The 17,744-nt window shown below is 35.9% G+C and overlaps 1 protein-coding gene across 6 annotated transcripts in view; it reads left to right on the top strand.

Annotated features, from left to right (window-relative positions):
* Nucleotides 1–17,744, top strand: part of Tti1 (Telo2 interacting protein 1) — a 729,405-nt gene that overhangs the window by 36,966 nt on the left and 674,695 nt on the right. For all 6 annotated transcript variants that reach the window (XM_090394772.1, XM_090394775.1, XM_090394771.1 and 3 more), the window contains one exon: nt 8,142–8,217. In XM_090394772.1, the coding sequence (XP_090250898.1) occupies nt 8,142–8,217 (76 nt within the window). The remainder of the gene's footprint in view (nt 1–8,141; nt 8,218–17,744) is intronic.

The following is a 17,744-nucleotide window of genomic DNA, read 5'->3' as shown; positions in this document are numbered from 1 at the left end:
ATTGTAACAATTAAAAAAAAAAATTGAATAATTTATAAGCATATAAAAGGATATCATCTGTAAATCGTTGACATGCCAGCAAAATTCTCAGATGTGCCACCTCTAGCATGGGTGCCATAGGTTCGCCATCTAGGGTTTACTGTATAAATTGTTTATTGTTGAAAATTGTCTTCTTTTTCTGCCAGAAAAGAGCATTTAAAATCATCATCATCATCATCAAATTCCTGCCATGTACTGTTAGATTGTGATAGAGTGGATAATTAAGTATTCCTATCTTATCACAGTCTAACATGCTTTTCCAAACAAAAGAATGAGATAAATACAGTAAATTGCCTCTAAGTGTAGAATAAGTATTATGTATATATAAATCAAGTATGTTCTGTTATGAAAAGATTAATTAAGTATGTATTTTGTGCCATTCGCACACGTGTTTAATTTAGTATTGAAAATGTAAAGCATTACCAGAGCTTTAGAAATTAACCTGTGTAAAAGAATTATAAAATGTAAGCACAAATCCAACAGTGGGGGGGTCAAGTCCAAAGGTTACGGAGTCGTAACGCAAGGGAGGGTTCGCCCCAAGTAAACAATGACGTCATAGTACGTGCAACAAGCAGGGCAGACAATGGACGCTATGACGTAGTAGTTCGCTGGACACCGAAAGGGGCGAGAAATGCCGAGAAATAGGAGGGAAATATAAGGGTCATGCGACCCTGAAATAAGGCTTTTTCTCCCTGGATTTCCTGGTGTTGGGTTCCCGTGTGGTAGCGTGGGGCGCGTGGGTCCTCGATGTCAGAGGACGGATCCGATAGGCAGCTACGGTCTTGGCGGCCGTGTTCTCCGTGGAAGGAACGAAGTCTGGCAAGTCCACAGAAGGCCAGTTTCCTGTGAATCTCTGAAGCTCTAAAGAACCAAAGGCGAAGATAAGTAAACTTTATTTGTGTTTAACAGAATATGTGCCTAGTTGACATGTTATGGAAAAGGAACTTTAATGATATTGGATAAGATTATATTGCTAGGACTTGAGAAGGATATTGAAATTATGTTTATTATCTGTCATTGTGTTTAAGTTTGCCATTATATTAAGTGAAATTAAGGATATGTTTAGAGTAAAGAATTGGCATAATATTGAGAGATTGTGAAAGATATGAATGTTATCTTGTGTAGTCTGACAGGGCTACGGAGCCTTAGATTGATTGTGAAAATAGTACATAAATAATGCATTAGCGAAGGTTAATATAATTCATACTTTAGGAAGCTACTGTATATTAATTTATATGTGTAACAGTAGTGCTTGAATTTTATATACCTTGTCTGAAACTCCCTTAAGATGGGATTTATTTTAGTGTTCTTATGTGTATCAACCTTTGAGTATAATAAACCTTGCTTTTGATTCTAACAGACTTTCTGTGATTTCTGGAATCCGATGCACCGCTTATAAATTTATTAATGCGAACCTATGCAGGATATTTGAAAAGAGTAAATTTTGGTCACGTCTGCAGAGTTGAAAGGTATCATTAAGTACTGTCCTGAGATTACCTCTTGGTTGTTAAAATTAATTAATCTAATAGCGCTAAGTGGCGCAGTGAAACAAATAAATTTCTTGGCGTTTTAAGAGGGGTAAATCTCAGACACCCTAATACTCTGGTACTGCCTCGATCTCGAGGAATTTCCATTGTCCCTCAGAGGAGGGACATGTTACCACGTAACACGTGGTAACGTGTTACCTGATAGTGTATCAAGGAGATATAGTAAAAGGTTAAAGTAGTTGTATTTGAGAAGAAAGCTTACAACATAAACCGCGCAGCAGATAGGATATAAAATAGATGTACAAAATAAAAATTAAGATAAAGGAAGAACCATTACAACAGTACCCTCAAGGGGTGTACAGGGTATGATAGTATACATGAAGAAAATTACATCATTACTAACTTCCTATCTACAATTTTTCTCCAAATCAGTCTACTACTTGTCAAGACTCCAACATTATCAGAGCTTATATTTCTATCGTCTAAGGCACTTTTTACTGTATCAATCCACCTATATCTTGGTCTTCCTCTGGGTCGTTTTGCTGCCAACCTGGCAGAGAACACTTGTTTTGGTAATCTTTCTTTGCCTATTCTGTTTAAGTGACCATACTACCTGAGATTAGCTCTGCTAATGCATTCCTGGATATTCTCAAGCTGAGCAGTTTATTTTTTGGTGAGTTACACGCATATGAGAATTACAAATGATATCCAAAGAACATCTACGAAATGTTATTTCTGAAGACAGTGATGACAATTAAAATATGCACTTTATTTTATTGTCTAAAACTATGCATTATGTGCAATGAAATTTATGTACAATTTATAATTTTATACTACGTATTTGTCTCATAGTTAATGTTTTCTTAACTTGCATGAATTACCTGAATTAAATAAAAATATATTTTTGTTGGATATGTCATTGTTGTTTATATAATTTAAAAAAAAAAACGATTTTGGAACCTAACCTTACTTTTTCTATGTGATCTAAGTTTTGTATAATGCGATTTATATAACGCAGCATTTCTATGGAACCTAACATCCGCGTTATACGAGGGTTACCTGTATATTATTGAAGACTTTACCTCTCACTAACCACCTTGTCTTGGATAATTTCATAAATGGAAGGGGTGCATCTCATTCCTGGTCATCTTCAACTGCTGAATTCATCACTTTAAAAACAGCCTTAAAATCTTCTCTTCTCATATTGCTATTTGAAAACCACGAAGGAATTTCAGTCAAAATGAATCCAACATTGGATGGCAGCTTTGAAAATGCAATCTGTATTCAAATTGCCAGAGAGTGACAAATGCACTTCATTCGAATACAGTTCAGATTTTCATTTCTAATCCTAGTCCACAGGGAATTGTTACTTCCAACCATAGCATCAGCACAATTACTATTAAACCCAATACAGTTCTTAAGAGTGTGATTATATGAAGCTAACACTTCTGAAATTTTATTAAATAAAACCTCCACTGTTGTCTCTACAACAGGTATAAGACCCAAGAAAGCTGAGTGAATTTTATTTGTTTCATTGCAAAAAAATCTAAGAACTATGCACAAATGCTTTTGTATAGCAATATCTGTAGATTCATCTACTAGTAATACATACTTACGAACAATAAGAGTGTATCATCCAGGTGGTGACATTGCAGAAATGAATGAATCAATCGATTATACAGGAATTGTAGTGAATGAGGTGGAGGTGAGTAGTCTATTGCAAAACCTCAATGTCAATACATCTGTGGAATTGGACCAGCTCGTGTCGTACGTGAAGCGGCTAAAGAATTGTCAGTACCCTTAACACTTTTGTTTAATTTGAGTCTCGGGTCTGGGTTAGTCCTGAGGGGGTGGAAAGAGGGGAAAATAGTTCCACTGCATCAAGGCGGTTCCAAGACTGCTGTTGTAAATTACCGACCGATTAGCATATTAGGAATCGTTGTCAAGGTCTTGGAGAAATTAGTCAAGAGAAAAATACAGGATTGGATAGATGAAAATGGGATACTGTATGGGGGACAACATGGTTTTATGAAGGGTAGATCATGCCTCAGTAACTTGCTCACGTTTTATAATACAGTGACGGCTGAACATCATCAGAAGATTTCAGCCACAAATATTTTACTTCCCAATTTTTTTTAAATTTCTTCCACCTCTATTATCACTTTTGTACTTAGGCATTTTAAAGGGCTTGAAAAAACAAAATATTTCAATTCAGAAAATGAAGAAACAAAAAACAAATTATAGATAATAGTACTTAAGTATAAAGAGCTAATAAGCTTCATTTCGGCAATGAAAACATTACTTAAATTAAGGGGATATTAAATCCCACATAGTTTTAAAACCGAATAAGAAACTCAAAGATTGGAATCAGAGAGTTTCTTGCCGAATATAGTAAACTATAAAGTATCGGCGACACTAGCGTAAGCCAATGCAAGTGATCCTAGTACGTAGTACAATACCGGATGACTCGTTGCAAAGGTGGGGGAAGTTCAGATCGCTATTCTTAGGTATTTTCCATAATGTAAAAACACATTTCCTAGGAAATGTATGCTGTTATTACATTATGGAGGGAGGTCACTACCCAGACCGGTTTCAGCCTTTTTTGAGGCTTCATCGGTGAGTAGCTAGACCTAATACCAAAGTGTATAGCGAAAAGAACTTATATACTCTGCGAACGAGTTTTCCAAACAGGTGCAACCATTAAGTTACTTAAGTATAAAGAGCTAATAAGCTTCATTTCGGCAATGAAAACATTACTTAAATTAAGGGGATATTAAATCCCACATAGTTTTAAAACCGAATAAGAAACTCAAAGATTGGAATCAGAGAGTTTCTTGCCGAATATAGTAAACTATAAAGTATCGGCGACACTAGCGTAAGCCAATGCAAGTGATCCTAGTACGTAGTACAATACCGGACAACTCGTTGCAAAGGTGGGGGAAGTTCAGATCGCTATGCCAGATTAGTACAAATACTAATCTGGCATAGCAAACACCAATCTGGTAAAGGGAAAATAACAAAAATATAAGCAAGATAAAGATCGAGTTTATAAACGATATTAAAAAATTATTCATTAATTATACTAAAATCACTTAATTACCATTCTTACGAAATCTAACATATTACTTGCATATTTTCACAATGCGGGTAAAGTTTATGCAAAATATTCCAGTATGAAAGCTTATGAGATGGAACTATCACTAAAGAGCCAAATGTCTGATATCACGCAACGGAACAACACTTACAACACAAAGTCTATGCCGTAACTAACTAGAGACGATCAAAACAGACATAGACCCAAGCTGGTATGGCTGTTGCGAACATGTTTTACACGAGTACAAAACAAAGCTGCATCGTGTGTGGTGGTATGTATCAACAGAACTGGATCAACTTTATAGCAACAATAGTGAGCGGGAGCTTTGTGTACTTGTTTTATACAAATACCGAATGAAGCTCAAGCATGCTTAGTGTTATTGAGGGAGTCATAGTAACAAACTATAAGCCAGCTACCAAAGGCTCATTATGACGTCATCGAACAAACATTTTCAGTAACAATTTGCATCAAGTGCATCACTGCCAACCAAATGCCACATAAAGGGGTACCAACAGCTAGCCTTACAATACGACAACAATATTACAACTAAGTAAATAATGCATATGATTTGAAATCTTTGTAAAAATGGCCATATTTGCATAAATCGCCAAACTGATTTGTTCATGGACCTGGAGTTCAAAAAAGTGCCAAATTTTTGAAATTTGGCCATGAAATGGCCAATCTGGCAACCCTGCTTTGCAATATGGGATACTAAGGCAAGTGATGAGAACTTATACCACCTTTGCCAACAGTTGCCCCAGTCCTGAAAATACTTCAGTCGCAAACTTTGTTTGCTTACACTTGGATAAAGGATTAAACCAAATATATAATTGGTAGCATAGCCAAGTGAAAAAATTTCCAAAGAATCGACATAAGGAACCTTCTGGAAGACATGTGATCAGTGTGTCCAGGAAGGGTAGGCAGTCATTGGCTTCCTGGACACACTGATCACACATCTTCTAGAAGGTTCCTTATCATTTTCGGTTTATAGAAAACCCACACATACAGGGAGATATTTAGACAAACAATCACACCATCATCCTTCTCGACAATATGGTATCTTAAAAACACTAATCCATAGAGCTAGAGCAATCTGTTCCAATGACATTGCCCTCACTGTTGAACTTTATTACCTGCGTCACACCTTCCTAACCAATGGCTAAAATCCCTCATAAGATAAATAAAATACTAAATGCTACCCAGAAATCCTCCCCCCACTATCTGCCACAAAAGATTACAACAAAACTATCACCATCCCATACATTAAAGGCACATCTGAAAAGATATCTAGGGTGCTTAACAAACACCAGTTGCGCACCATATTTAAACCTTATGTGAAATTGCCAACTCTCATCCATTCACCTAAGGACAGATTCACTTCTTTTTTACATCCAGGAGTCTGTGAAGTGCCCTGTTCATATCATCAAGCATACTATGGACAGACAGGAAGAACTGTGGACATCTGCCTCAGTGAACACAAAATATATCCGGCACTTTCGCTATGGCAAGTCGGGTCTGGCAGACCATGCTTTGGATACCCCGGCACACAGGATCAATTGGAAAAAAACAAAAGTACTGCACAGAATCTTCTACAAGTCAGAGAGGTTGTTCCTGGGCCTTAAAACATACTCCAAATCTTAACAAGTATGGCTGTATAAATCTATCAAAGATTTGGGAGACAGTCATCCTAAGACCAAATTAATATTTATTTATTTTTATTTTATTTATTTCAAAACTTTGCACTACTATTTTTCAAAACTTTCAAAGACTGCTATTTTTTTTTTCAAAACTTTGAACTACTTTTTTTTTTTTAACTTAGATGGTTCCTTATTAGGACTTTAGTCTTGTGTTGCACGCTGCAATTACTTATACTAGCCCCACTGTTACACCGGATTGTGGTTGTCTCGCATTTGTAACAAACTTTGTTTGTGTGCTCCGAAGATGCTGGATATAATACCAGCAAAATATTAGCTTTTCAGTTAATAAATAGTTATTTTCTTATTTATCAATCTGTGTTCGCATCAATACCGTTTAAATCCAATTCAACATAGTCATATAGAAACAGAAGAGAGGAAGTTGTTGCTAACTCTGAAGATCAGTCGTCTTACACATTTCTTATCTGCTGAGGACTAATGACCGACCTATGTGTGATCGATACAATACTACTCATCTTACTTTTTGCCATGTTCTGTTGCAGTGCCCACATCTCACTTTAGAAAGGAATGAAATATTTGCTGATCTGACTGACAATTATGTAGTCCTGCAGATCTTAGACTTGGACGAATTGTATGAAGTTTTCAACTTTTTAGAAAGAATTAATTTATACAAACATATATGATCATAATTGCTATGCATGTAAATACATAAATATCTAATTTTATGATGGCCATTAGAGAACGACAGTGTGTGTGCGGTGTTAGAAAAGAGGTCTGGAAGAGATAGGTGCTATTTTTTTTGCATAATAATTGGTGATATTGCTTGAATTTTAGTACAGTATTGTTTATTTTTTAATAACTTAGTGGGTCTGCATGATTTTTGGCCTTGGGGAATTGTTACTGACTATTAATTGCAATTTTGAATCTTGCCCTCTTTCAACAGAACGCCATGGCAATATTCACATGGTCATTGACTAGTGCAACTAGGGGAATGCCACAAAAATCAAGTGCTGTTAATGACGTAGACTTTTCAAAAATGGTTTGGTGTTGGGAGAGGAAAGATTAGCAAAACAAATGTTCTCTGCCAGGTTTGCAGGAAAAAGACCCAAAGGAAGACCAAGATATAGGTGGATTGATAAAAAATGCCATAGAAGATAGAAATATAAGATCTGATAATGTTGGAGTCTTGACAGGTTTTTTCCCCGACAACTGCACTTTTGTTAGTGATGAGCACGGAATGTTTCCATCAGGAAATTGTAATGATGGAGAAACAATAGTAGGGAAAGTGGTCCACTTCCATGTTGGCTGACTACTGTTGGACGCTTGCTAGAGATGATCCTGAGCATCTATACAAGCGACAGTCAAAGTGACGTCGAACGTAGAAGCAGACATTTACCAGTATATGTGACAAGTACATATTATATAAGAAACTATTGCAGATCTCTCACAAACTATAGCCAATTTTGCATTTTCATTGTCATATTTACGTTCAGTACCTTGAAATCTATAAGAAATGACTAAATTAATCGGGGGGGGGGGGTGCTTGACTTTGTAAAATTTTGTTGTCTAGTGTTACCAGTAGATGTGAGGACATATTCTGTGAATGCTTTTAAAGAAAGATATGGTAGGTATGTAGGCACTTCCTGACTGCCTCGAAGAGTGTATAATAATAATTATTATTATCATTATCAATGTTTTTAACTATTGCTGTACTTTAGTTTCATTAGCCAGTTCATTAGTTTTGTTGCCAGATTCTGCTTAGTGGGAAGATTTCTGAAATATTTTTTACCACAGAATCTGTTTGTATATTTTGTATTATTACTTTTAATTGAAATAGTAAAGTTGATATATTTATTTTTGAACTAGTAACAAAAGCGAGTGAAGATTTTAAAATGGCTGTTGTTCATTGTGCAAAATGCCTTGTAGATAGTGCCTCAGAAAGGTAAGCTGATAGTATAATCTTGTTAGGACTAAATTTCATTTATTTATCTGCCTTAATATGCCAAACAGTTAAAAAAAAATTCAATGCAGGTGATGTATGTAATTTTTTTTTCAGTAGTTTAGTCAGTTTTTTGATTGAAATTCATAATACTGACAAATGGCATCTAATTATCGTTTAAAAAAAAAAAAAAGACATTTTGTCTTCTAGTGCCTTGCAAATGTTAACCAAATATTGCAGTTGTTATCAGATTTGTGATTATCATCAACATATGTTTACTACTTTTATCTTTTTGCATCATCATTGGACTGTCAGTCCTAGTAGCGTTTATTAATGCTTTACAAGTTACTAAATTCATTGTCTTCATATCCAAATGGCTGACTTGATCTGATAGACATGTTCACGATGCACAGTGATGCTACCATCCTACATGAAGAAACTTAATAAATTAACTTTTGATTATTATGTGAACAATAAAAATTTATTTATTTATTTATTTCAGGAATTCCCCTCTCCTTAAAAATATATAAATAAATAAGCAGATAATTATGAAAGAGTTCATATAGGTCACTCAGTTTGATGGTATCCTTTGGTAGGAAAGACCTAGATTCAAATCTCATCTAGGTCTCAAAGAAACATTATCAGCATTTTCAATTAAAGGATGAGTTATTGTACTCCCACAGATCCGAGACCTTTGCCAACAGAAGGAGAATTCATTCTGAATAGGGTAATCAATCCATATTATGCGATGTGTACTGTGAAGATGTGAAGTAGTGTCGTGTGCAAAAATTACATGAAGTTTTTTGGTAGCTGCAGAAGCTCTAGTTGGAATATGGTTGTGCCAGGAAAGATAGAGGTGCATGTCAGTCCAAGAAGAGAAATCGGATCATGTTTAGTTAGGTGAGGGAGAGGGATGCGAGCTCTTTCTTGTGAGAGATCAGACAGAACTTAGCTTTGGTGGCATTGAAGTTTACAAGGTTGTCCTTGCTCCTTGGGATATAGCTAGGATATTTGAGTTCAGGTCTCTATTTGTGGTAGATCTTGAGGATTCTAATACTTGAGCACTACAATGTTTATTGAATGAAAAGGAGGAATGGAGTGTACTGTCATCAGCAAAACTATGGATACAATTGAAAGTCAGTGAAAGCAGGTCATTTATATATACAAGAGGAAGAGTGTGGGTGAAAGAACAAAACCCTGAGGTACTTGTGCATTGGTTGGGAAATCTGAGGAGAGTAAACCATACCATCCACCATGACACGTAGTGAGCAGTCAGTGAGAAAGTTGGTGATCCAGTTGCAGAGTGAGGAAAGCAGACCATAGGATGGCAGTTTGGTGAGTGAAAGGCCCCTGTGACAAATCTGATCAAATGCCTTTGAAATGTCAAGAGCAACCATGTGAGTTTCTCCAAATCTTTCCATGGCCCGAGTCCATAGGTGGGTGAAAGCAAGAAGATCCATTCTCATCCTCAGATGCTTGTCTTTTGCATTGTCATTGGCATCTCCTCACGTATAACAGAAACTAGTTTTGCATTTTATTTGTGGGCCTCAATCACACACCAGACTGACTCAAAAGAACTGCCACCTGCCCAACTGTTTCCTACTCTTGTTGACTGCAGTTGGGATACTTCTGATGAAAACATCAGAAGTATCCCACCCCTGCCGTGTCTACTCCATCCTTCCTGAAAATACTAAATCCATCACATTCTATCCTTAAAACTGCCAAGTCTCACTAATAATGCTTGATGAGGTTTCACTAACCAGTGCAAGAAACTCCTACCCCTTGTTCCTGATACTTCTGGCATTAGTATATAGAAACTGCCTTTACTTCCTGACTTGATTATCCTATTCAGTATGTTTGCTTGAGAGACTGGATTCATTGATCATTCTCACACTCATTTGCTTCATGGATGCCTTCAGACACATTCATCTTCATCTCCTTATTTCTTTAGTTTTCTTGATTTTGCACTTCCATACCTTAGTGAACAAAGCTCTCTCTAGACACCAAACTCTGAATCCATTTAAGTGCAGTCCATCATCATTGTACCAATCTTTCCATTTATCAAAGTAGGCCATAGATCCACAAACTGTACATCATTCCTTCTGCATGACCTGCATATTGATTCATTAGCTATCATTGTACTCCTTCTCAGTCTGCCTCTGTCATAATGTAGCAGCAGACTTACAAACTTCACCCTCTCACTCTTATTTTTTGCTTCTTCCAATAACTCTTTCACATCTTCTCTCATACAGTACTTCCCTCTCAGGTAATTGGTTCCAGCCAAAACAGTCAATTCTTTCACCTTCCCTTTCTGCATTTTAACAGCATTGCTAATATTATTAATTTTTGCACTGAGGAAACAAGATTTTGTAGCATTTTTGTGAAGTATCCTCCTTATCATAGAATATCTGTAAAAAATTATATGCTTGCCCTCTTTCTCTCATTCTTACAATTTTCTTTTCAGATTTGTCCCTCTTGCTTTTTTTCTCTTCTCAGTTTGACTAATTTTTTGCTCTTTCTGCAGCCTTTCAATTTTGCACTTTGTCCTGTGAAAGACTACATGCAAGCAAGCTATTTCTTTATTCTGGTTTTCTGTGTTCTCTTGAATTAAATTTATATGGAATAAGAGAGAAATTAGTCAAAACACTAAATTAGCTGTATACAAGACAGTGTTCAAACCAGTTTTAACTTATGGTCCTGAGAGATTGGTTAGAAATAAAACACTTGTCTAGAGACTAGAGACCACAGATATGATAGTACTGAGCAGTGCTTTTTTTCTGGCGGTACACAACGGTACTCAGTACTGGCACCTTTTTTCGTAAGTTTTTAAAAATTTGCGATTTATTGACAGCAAAATGTATTATAAATATTCCTGTAGATGGTACTGTGTTCATGAATTGAATTTTCAGTTTTGATTACTCATAAGTTGGTACGCAACTGGAAACAGGAGGTTGTGTTCATGTCCGATTACTTCCAATATCAGTTTATCAGTTCTCTATTCACTCTGCAACAGGCAGGCGTTCACGTGAGTTTTGAATTAATCTAAGTTAAATCAGTGCAATAATTGTTCAAAATGAATAAAATAAGTAGTTACATTATGCCAAGCCAATAAATAAAAAAAAGGAAGGCTGAAGAAGCAGAAATTGTTGAATCTACTTGTGATCCTGTAAAACTGAAAACTAGCACCGAAAATACACTTGGTGAAGAGGATCACGAAACCAAGACCGAAGATCCATGTGGTCAGAAGGAAGAAGATTCTCATAATGATTGGCTCGAATGTTGGACGCTTTTGCAGAAAAATAACTTCTGCGAGAGAAACGAGTTGCTGTATATCAAGAATAAATTGTTGGGCTGTAAAGTGTGTCGTGATGTCGGAAGTCTTTCCGTCGATAAACAAATGGGAACGAAAATTTCAGCGGAGTGGACAAATAATAAAATCAGTCATTTTGGAGAATCTCGCAAACAACAGTTAATGTCATTAAGAAAAAAGATTTACGATCATAAGGAGAGTACAGTGCATAAAGCGTGCCAAAAAATCAAATCTGAAGCAAAAAACAAAACATTAGAGAAAGTTTTCTTGAATATGTTGTCTCATCTTTGGCTGCTACGAGGTCGTCATTCTGCAATTGATACCAAAAGCAGGAAGCGATCTAGAGACGACGAGGGTATATCGGAGGATACGTTAAAAGTGTGGACGTTGCTGTAATAACATCTTCATGGTGAGTACCGGCACCTTTTTTTCCAGAAAAAAAGCGCTGGTATTGAGAAAGAAAAGAGGCATGAACAAATGGCATCAATGGCAATATCATATTAAAAATGAGGATATTAGGAAAGAACTTGACATTATTAGTATTGTTACACCCTGATAACTAAAAATGTAAAAATTTCAGTTATCATGGTGTAACAAGAAAATAAAAATATAAAATCCTATGTAAGTAGCTAATACAAAATATTTAAAGACAGAAAATATGCTTGCATCCAAGTAAAATAATTATAGCAGAAATTGTTTGTTTAATTAAATGATAAAAAAGGGAATCTTATTACATTAAAGGATATGAAAAAAATAGGTTAAGTAAGACAAAGAAGATTAGTGATAAGAATTTGTATGTGAGAGGCTAGTTTAACACTTGAAAGAGGAGATTAAAATATTCAAGTAAATTCTAAAAAGGGGATTAATTTAGTATAGAGGCTAGCTTAAAACAAATGACGATCGCTCAAGGTCAATTCCCGAAGTGAGACGTTGTCGCGTGCAAGTGAACCGTAGCATGTTTTGGGCAGAAAAACGGCATTTTAATTGGTGAATGAGATCAACTCCAGTGGGGGGGAGAAAAGAAGTTGAAGAAGGTGCCGATAGGGCCCATGCAGATAAAAGGGTTAGGAATCCCCCCCCACACACACACACAAGGCTTTTTTTTTTTCTGAGAGTTTCTTCACGAAATTTTCGTATAGGTACATGCGGTTTTCCTGAGTGACGGCGTAGGAGTTATCTCTGTCTGACACAACAAGGAAACAGAGTGTGCAGGAATTCGATTCCGTATTCCTATTTCAAGAGACGAGGAACGACATATAGTTACAAGAAGGAAGAAATTGTCTATGTATCTCATCATCCAGTACTCGTAACGAGGGAAAGAAAATCCATACAGAAGTCCGTGCCCACGTGATGAGTTCCATAGAAGATCCTATGTGTGTCCTTAATTCAAGCACGAAAGGTATAGATCACGAAAACCAGGGTTCGTCCTAGAAAGATACTGTAAAAGTGTGTATCAATTGAAATTGCATATAGTTGCAATCGTTGTTAATTACTGGACAGTTGAAGATATACTAGGAATTTAGTACAAGTCAGAGTAGAATGAGAGTAAACTAGTTTATATTATTCGATAAGCATTCATGTGCTAGAGATTTATGTATGCACGTGGTACTTCATATGAGAGTATCTTAAAGGTCAAATGTATGTATGGGCATAGCGATAGGATAGTTTAACCTGTATTGTTTTGTTTTGTAAGTTAGATAAGGCAAACTGAATATAAATATAAATGTCCATGCTATTATAGCAATATAGAGCATTCTGACTAGCATAAGGTTAAGAAAGTGTTAATTTGTTCCAGAATTGTATGTGTATATTTATATGTATAAAATCTGTTATTGAAGGCATGATCGCAAATTCCCATATAGGATTTTGCCCTAATACTTGTATTTTGCTTGTGTAATTGTGTAATTTTATTCTTAGTATTGAATTGTGTTTTATATAATAGAAATTGAATTGTACCATGTTTAAGATTTTAAATAAACTTTTGTTCATTGATAATACAGTTGTCTGAAATTGCTGCCTAATGCACCACTTGAAAAAATGTACAAACCTAATCATGCGGGAAATTAATGTGTTAAGTTATGAGATAAAGGGTCACGACTGCTTAATAGTTTTACACTCACATATTTTTGTAATTGCTCCTTGTTTTCGAATTATATATCTTAAACTAAATGTTCTGAAAGGCACAATATAATATAAATATTAGGGACACTAAGGGGAGAAACAGCTTAAATATTTGAATTTTGTAATATCTCGTGCATAGTTAAGTTTTGAATAAGGAAAAAATAGAGATTCACTTGAAAGGATAAAAGAAAGTTTAATAATTGTAGATAGGGACACAACAGTATACAGGAATGTGTTAGTAGAGCTAATGTTAAGTGGTATGGTCACTTAAACAGAATGGGAGAGGAAAGATTAGCAAAACAAGTGTTCTCTGTCAGGTTGGCAGGAAAAAGACCCAGAGGAAGACCAAGATATAGGTGGATTGATACAGTAAAAAGTGTCTTAGAACAGCGCTTCCTAAACTGTGGGCCACAGGTTTTGTTGAGGGGGGCCGTGAAATAATGAAAACAAATTGAAAATGTTTTCAGACTAAGTAGATTTTTTTTATCTTAAAAGAAACGTATTTAAATTTTTATTATTTCTTATTTCTTTTTTGTTATTTTTTATATTTTAATGGAAAAAAAATCGCACATTGGTATTGGTTCATAAATTTTGCTTCTGCGTATTTCGCACTTAATGAATCTTAGTAAATACAGGGTGTTCGGGATAAATTTGACATATTTATAATTAATTATATTTTTCCGTAAGTTACATGTATTAACACACACTTCTCTTCATTTAAAAGTTTGGACCCTTCTTCATTCATATACAAAATGTCAGAAAGGATGGATAGCTGGAACCCACCTGAATCATGGAAGAGAATAACTTGTATCATGATGATTCGTGCCCGCCATCAAAATAAGGATATTACGACTGCTGCCCAATGCTCCCTGAATACAGTAAAAACAATCAGGCATGAACTAGAGACTTGCAATGGTGACTACGAGGATGTAGCAAGAAGAAAGATCCCTAGCAGACGATCTGATTGCGTTCGTACAGCAGAATTCCTCGCAAATCTGCAGGAACAGGTGTTGAAGAACCCTGGCATTGGAATTCGGGCTTTGTTCGTGGAGTTGCTAACTGTAGTCAAGCCCTGGATAACAAGGGTAGCCAATGGTAGGCCGTATGTATGGCAGCAGGATTCGGCCCCTTGCCACACCTCTGGGAAAAGTCAAAAATGGTTGTCTGAAAATTTCTACGACTTCACCAGTCCAAATGTTTGGCCTCCAAACCCCCCAGACCTTAACCCCATGGATTATTTTGTATGGGGCGCAGTTGAAAAAGACACCAATCGCACTTCCAGTAATACAAAAGCCCAGTTAATGGATAAAATTAAAACAGTTTTTGCGGCCCTTCCCAGGGAGACTGTAGCATCAGCTTGTTCGAGGTTCCGAAGCAGAATTGAAGCTGTGATCGATGCTAATGGTGGTTATTTTGAGTAAATCTTGTTGATAGTATTGTAATTAACTCTGCCTGTAATGTTTTTTTGTCAATTCATTAAATTTAATAGATACAAAGAAGATTTTCTTTTTCCTTACGAAACTGTCAAATTTATCCCGAACACCCTGTATATGCTTATTCATATAAGTTTCATTTTAAAGCAGAAATCTAAGAATTGCAGTTCAAATATTTCACCTGATATTGACTTTTTGTGTAGCAGTATTGAAACACATCCATCACATTAAATTGTTATTAAACTTCTTTTATGTTTTTAATTCTTTCTTTATTATTAATCGTTTTATGTTTCATGTGCTTGTACTGCAAATGTACAATAACAATATCCTATATAAAAATATCAGATAATGTACCATGTCAAATGTGTGTGTAAGATGCTAAAAATGTAATATTTGCATTTGATTTTTGCAATATTTGCTGCGTATGTTTCATATTGAATATAAATACAATAAATATTATAATATTATATGTTTATATTACGATTTTTTTTCGAGGGGGCCGTGAAATATTTTAATTTTTCCAAAGGCGGCCCTGATGTCCAGAAGTTTGGGAAGCACTGCCTTAGAAGACAGAAATATAAGATCTGATAATGTTGTAGTCTTGACAGGTAACAGATTGATTTGGAGGAAAATTGTAGATAGGAAGTTAGTAGTGATGTTAGTTTTTCATGTAGTACTATCATATCTTGTACACCCCTTGAGGGTACATGTCAGGAATTTGATGATGATGACTTACTATCATCAAACCATGATGTTATTCCTCAGCTATCATAGTTGCATCATGCAGTGATGCTTTGCATAAGAATAGCAGAATGTGTGCTTTTATTTTCTGATATTGCATGCCAGAAGTTATTACACCTTGAGTTTTCTCTATATGATCTGCTCTAGCTCTTTGCCACACTTTATTGCCTTTACTGCAACTTCTCTTATTATTTATCTCAGAAAGTTGATTTCATACAGTGTAATTACTCAAAAAAGTGAGATCATCTTTCTTTGAGACTTGAGCGTTCATAATTTAATGTAGCTTGTCTTTTCTTTGACCTCAGAGATTGAGCTGGAAGAGAAGCTGAACTGCTTGCTGTCAGTAATGACCTGTCACCAATTGTTCACCACCTAACAGAATGCTAGAATCCTCATCACCCTTCCAACACTCTGGATGGATCCTTTCTTAACTAGGTCTTCTTCCAAATGTACTGATGTCAGCCATAATCTTTCCACAAACCAACCATAACCTTTCCTTTTCTGCAGAACAGCTTGTGCCAGCCAGTGTCACCCCTTGTGCTATGGCACTACAACAACCAAATAATTGAAATAATGAAGCAATTGCTGGGATGAGAGCTTTCATTCTCCCACTCCACTTAAAGCTCCTTCCCTATCCAATCCAAGTATGTCAAAGCATTCAAAGAGATAAATTCAGCTTAGTTTTAAATGCTGAAGTCAAAAACCTAATCTACTTATATCCTAAGTAGATTAGGTTCATGCAGCATCCTTCTCAAATGACAATTTAACCTTCTGGGCTTTCTTGTTAAGACTGTTAGATTCAACTCCTACATCTCTTTTAATTTCCACCTCTGTCTCTCTCTCTCTCATATTTTGATAGTTAGTAGCATGGTAACATCACCTCTAGATAAGAAGAACTTTGTCATCAGTCTTTTTCTCTAGCTTATCTAAATGGACAAGGCAAATCTCCACTCAGTTTATTATGAACTGCTTACAGCATGACTCCTCTTTCAGCAGAAGGACATCAGAAATATTCCCAGTAGCTTTGATATTAACAAGTTCCCTGATCAAGATGGTATTGTGCCACTTACTTATGCTCCATAATTAATGTCCACATTGTACAAGCTATCAAAAATCATCTGGAATTTACCCAGAAGCATGAAAGCAAGCCTTTTTCTGGCTTATTGTTTTCAATAATGGAAAAGGTCACTAATAGCAAACTTCTTGGAGACCCACCAATTATTAGTATTCACCAGTTAATTAGTATTTCAGTCCTCAGCTGATCTCCTAGTTAACCTTACTCACCTCTGAGCACAAGCCATGGAAAGGGTTGGAGAAATTTGCATTGTGACATTTGATATTTCCCAGGCAATTGATTGAGTTTGAGATAGCAGCCTTCTTACCAAGCTACCATCTTATGGTCTCCTTACTGCATCAATTCACAAGTAGAGATACGTGCAGAATTTTCTTAATAGAAAATCTCCCAGGTCAAGACCACATGACTGCTTTCCCCAAGCAGCAGCAGTGTGGTTACATCGGTTACTGCTGAGTTCTCTAATGTTATGACTAGATCCAGCACTCGCAAACCTCAAGCCCTCTCCATTACATGTTATCTCAGTTAGTCATCTCATAGCTAACAGCTGTATAAATTGCATTTCCTTACCTTCCTGTGACCATTCCTCCTTCCACTCTATGTTCCCATAGATGAAGTCCCCATAATAGTTAATCGACCTATATTACTGCTAATATTACTGCTAATTACTGCTAATTAGCAGTAATATTAGCATATTACTGCTAATTTGCAGTAATATGCCATCTGAAATATCTCTTACACCCCTTAGCAGTAACTAACTATATTTCATCTTGCTGGACTCATACCAGGTAGCTTCAAATGAACTGTCCTATCCATTCCTGTTCTCCTGGTATACTTGTTTGGCTTCAGTTTT

The sequence above is a fragment of the Typopeltis vanoorti genome, chromosome 6 (genome assembly GCF_054136105.1).
Source record: "Typopeltis vanoorti isolate ZY-2024b chromosome 6, IOZ_Tvanoo_1.0, whole genome shotgun sequence".
Classification (NCBI taxonomy): domain Eukaryota; kingdom Metazoa; phylum Arthropoda; class Arachnida; order Uropygi; family Thelyphonidae; genus Typopeltis; species Typopeltis vanoorti.
Note: the sequence above shows the minus strand (reverse complement) of the source record. Positions and strands in the feature narration are given on the sequence as shown.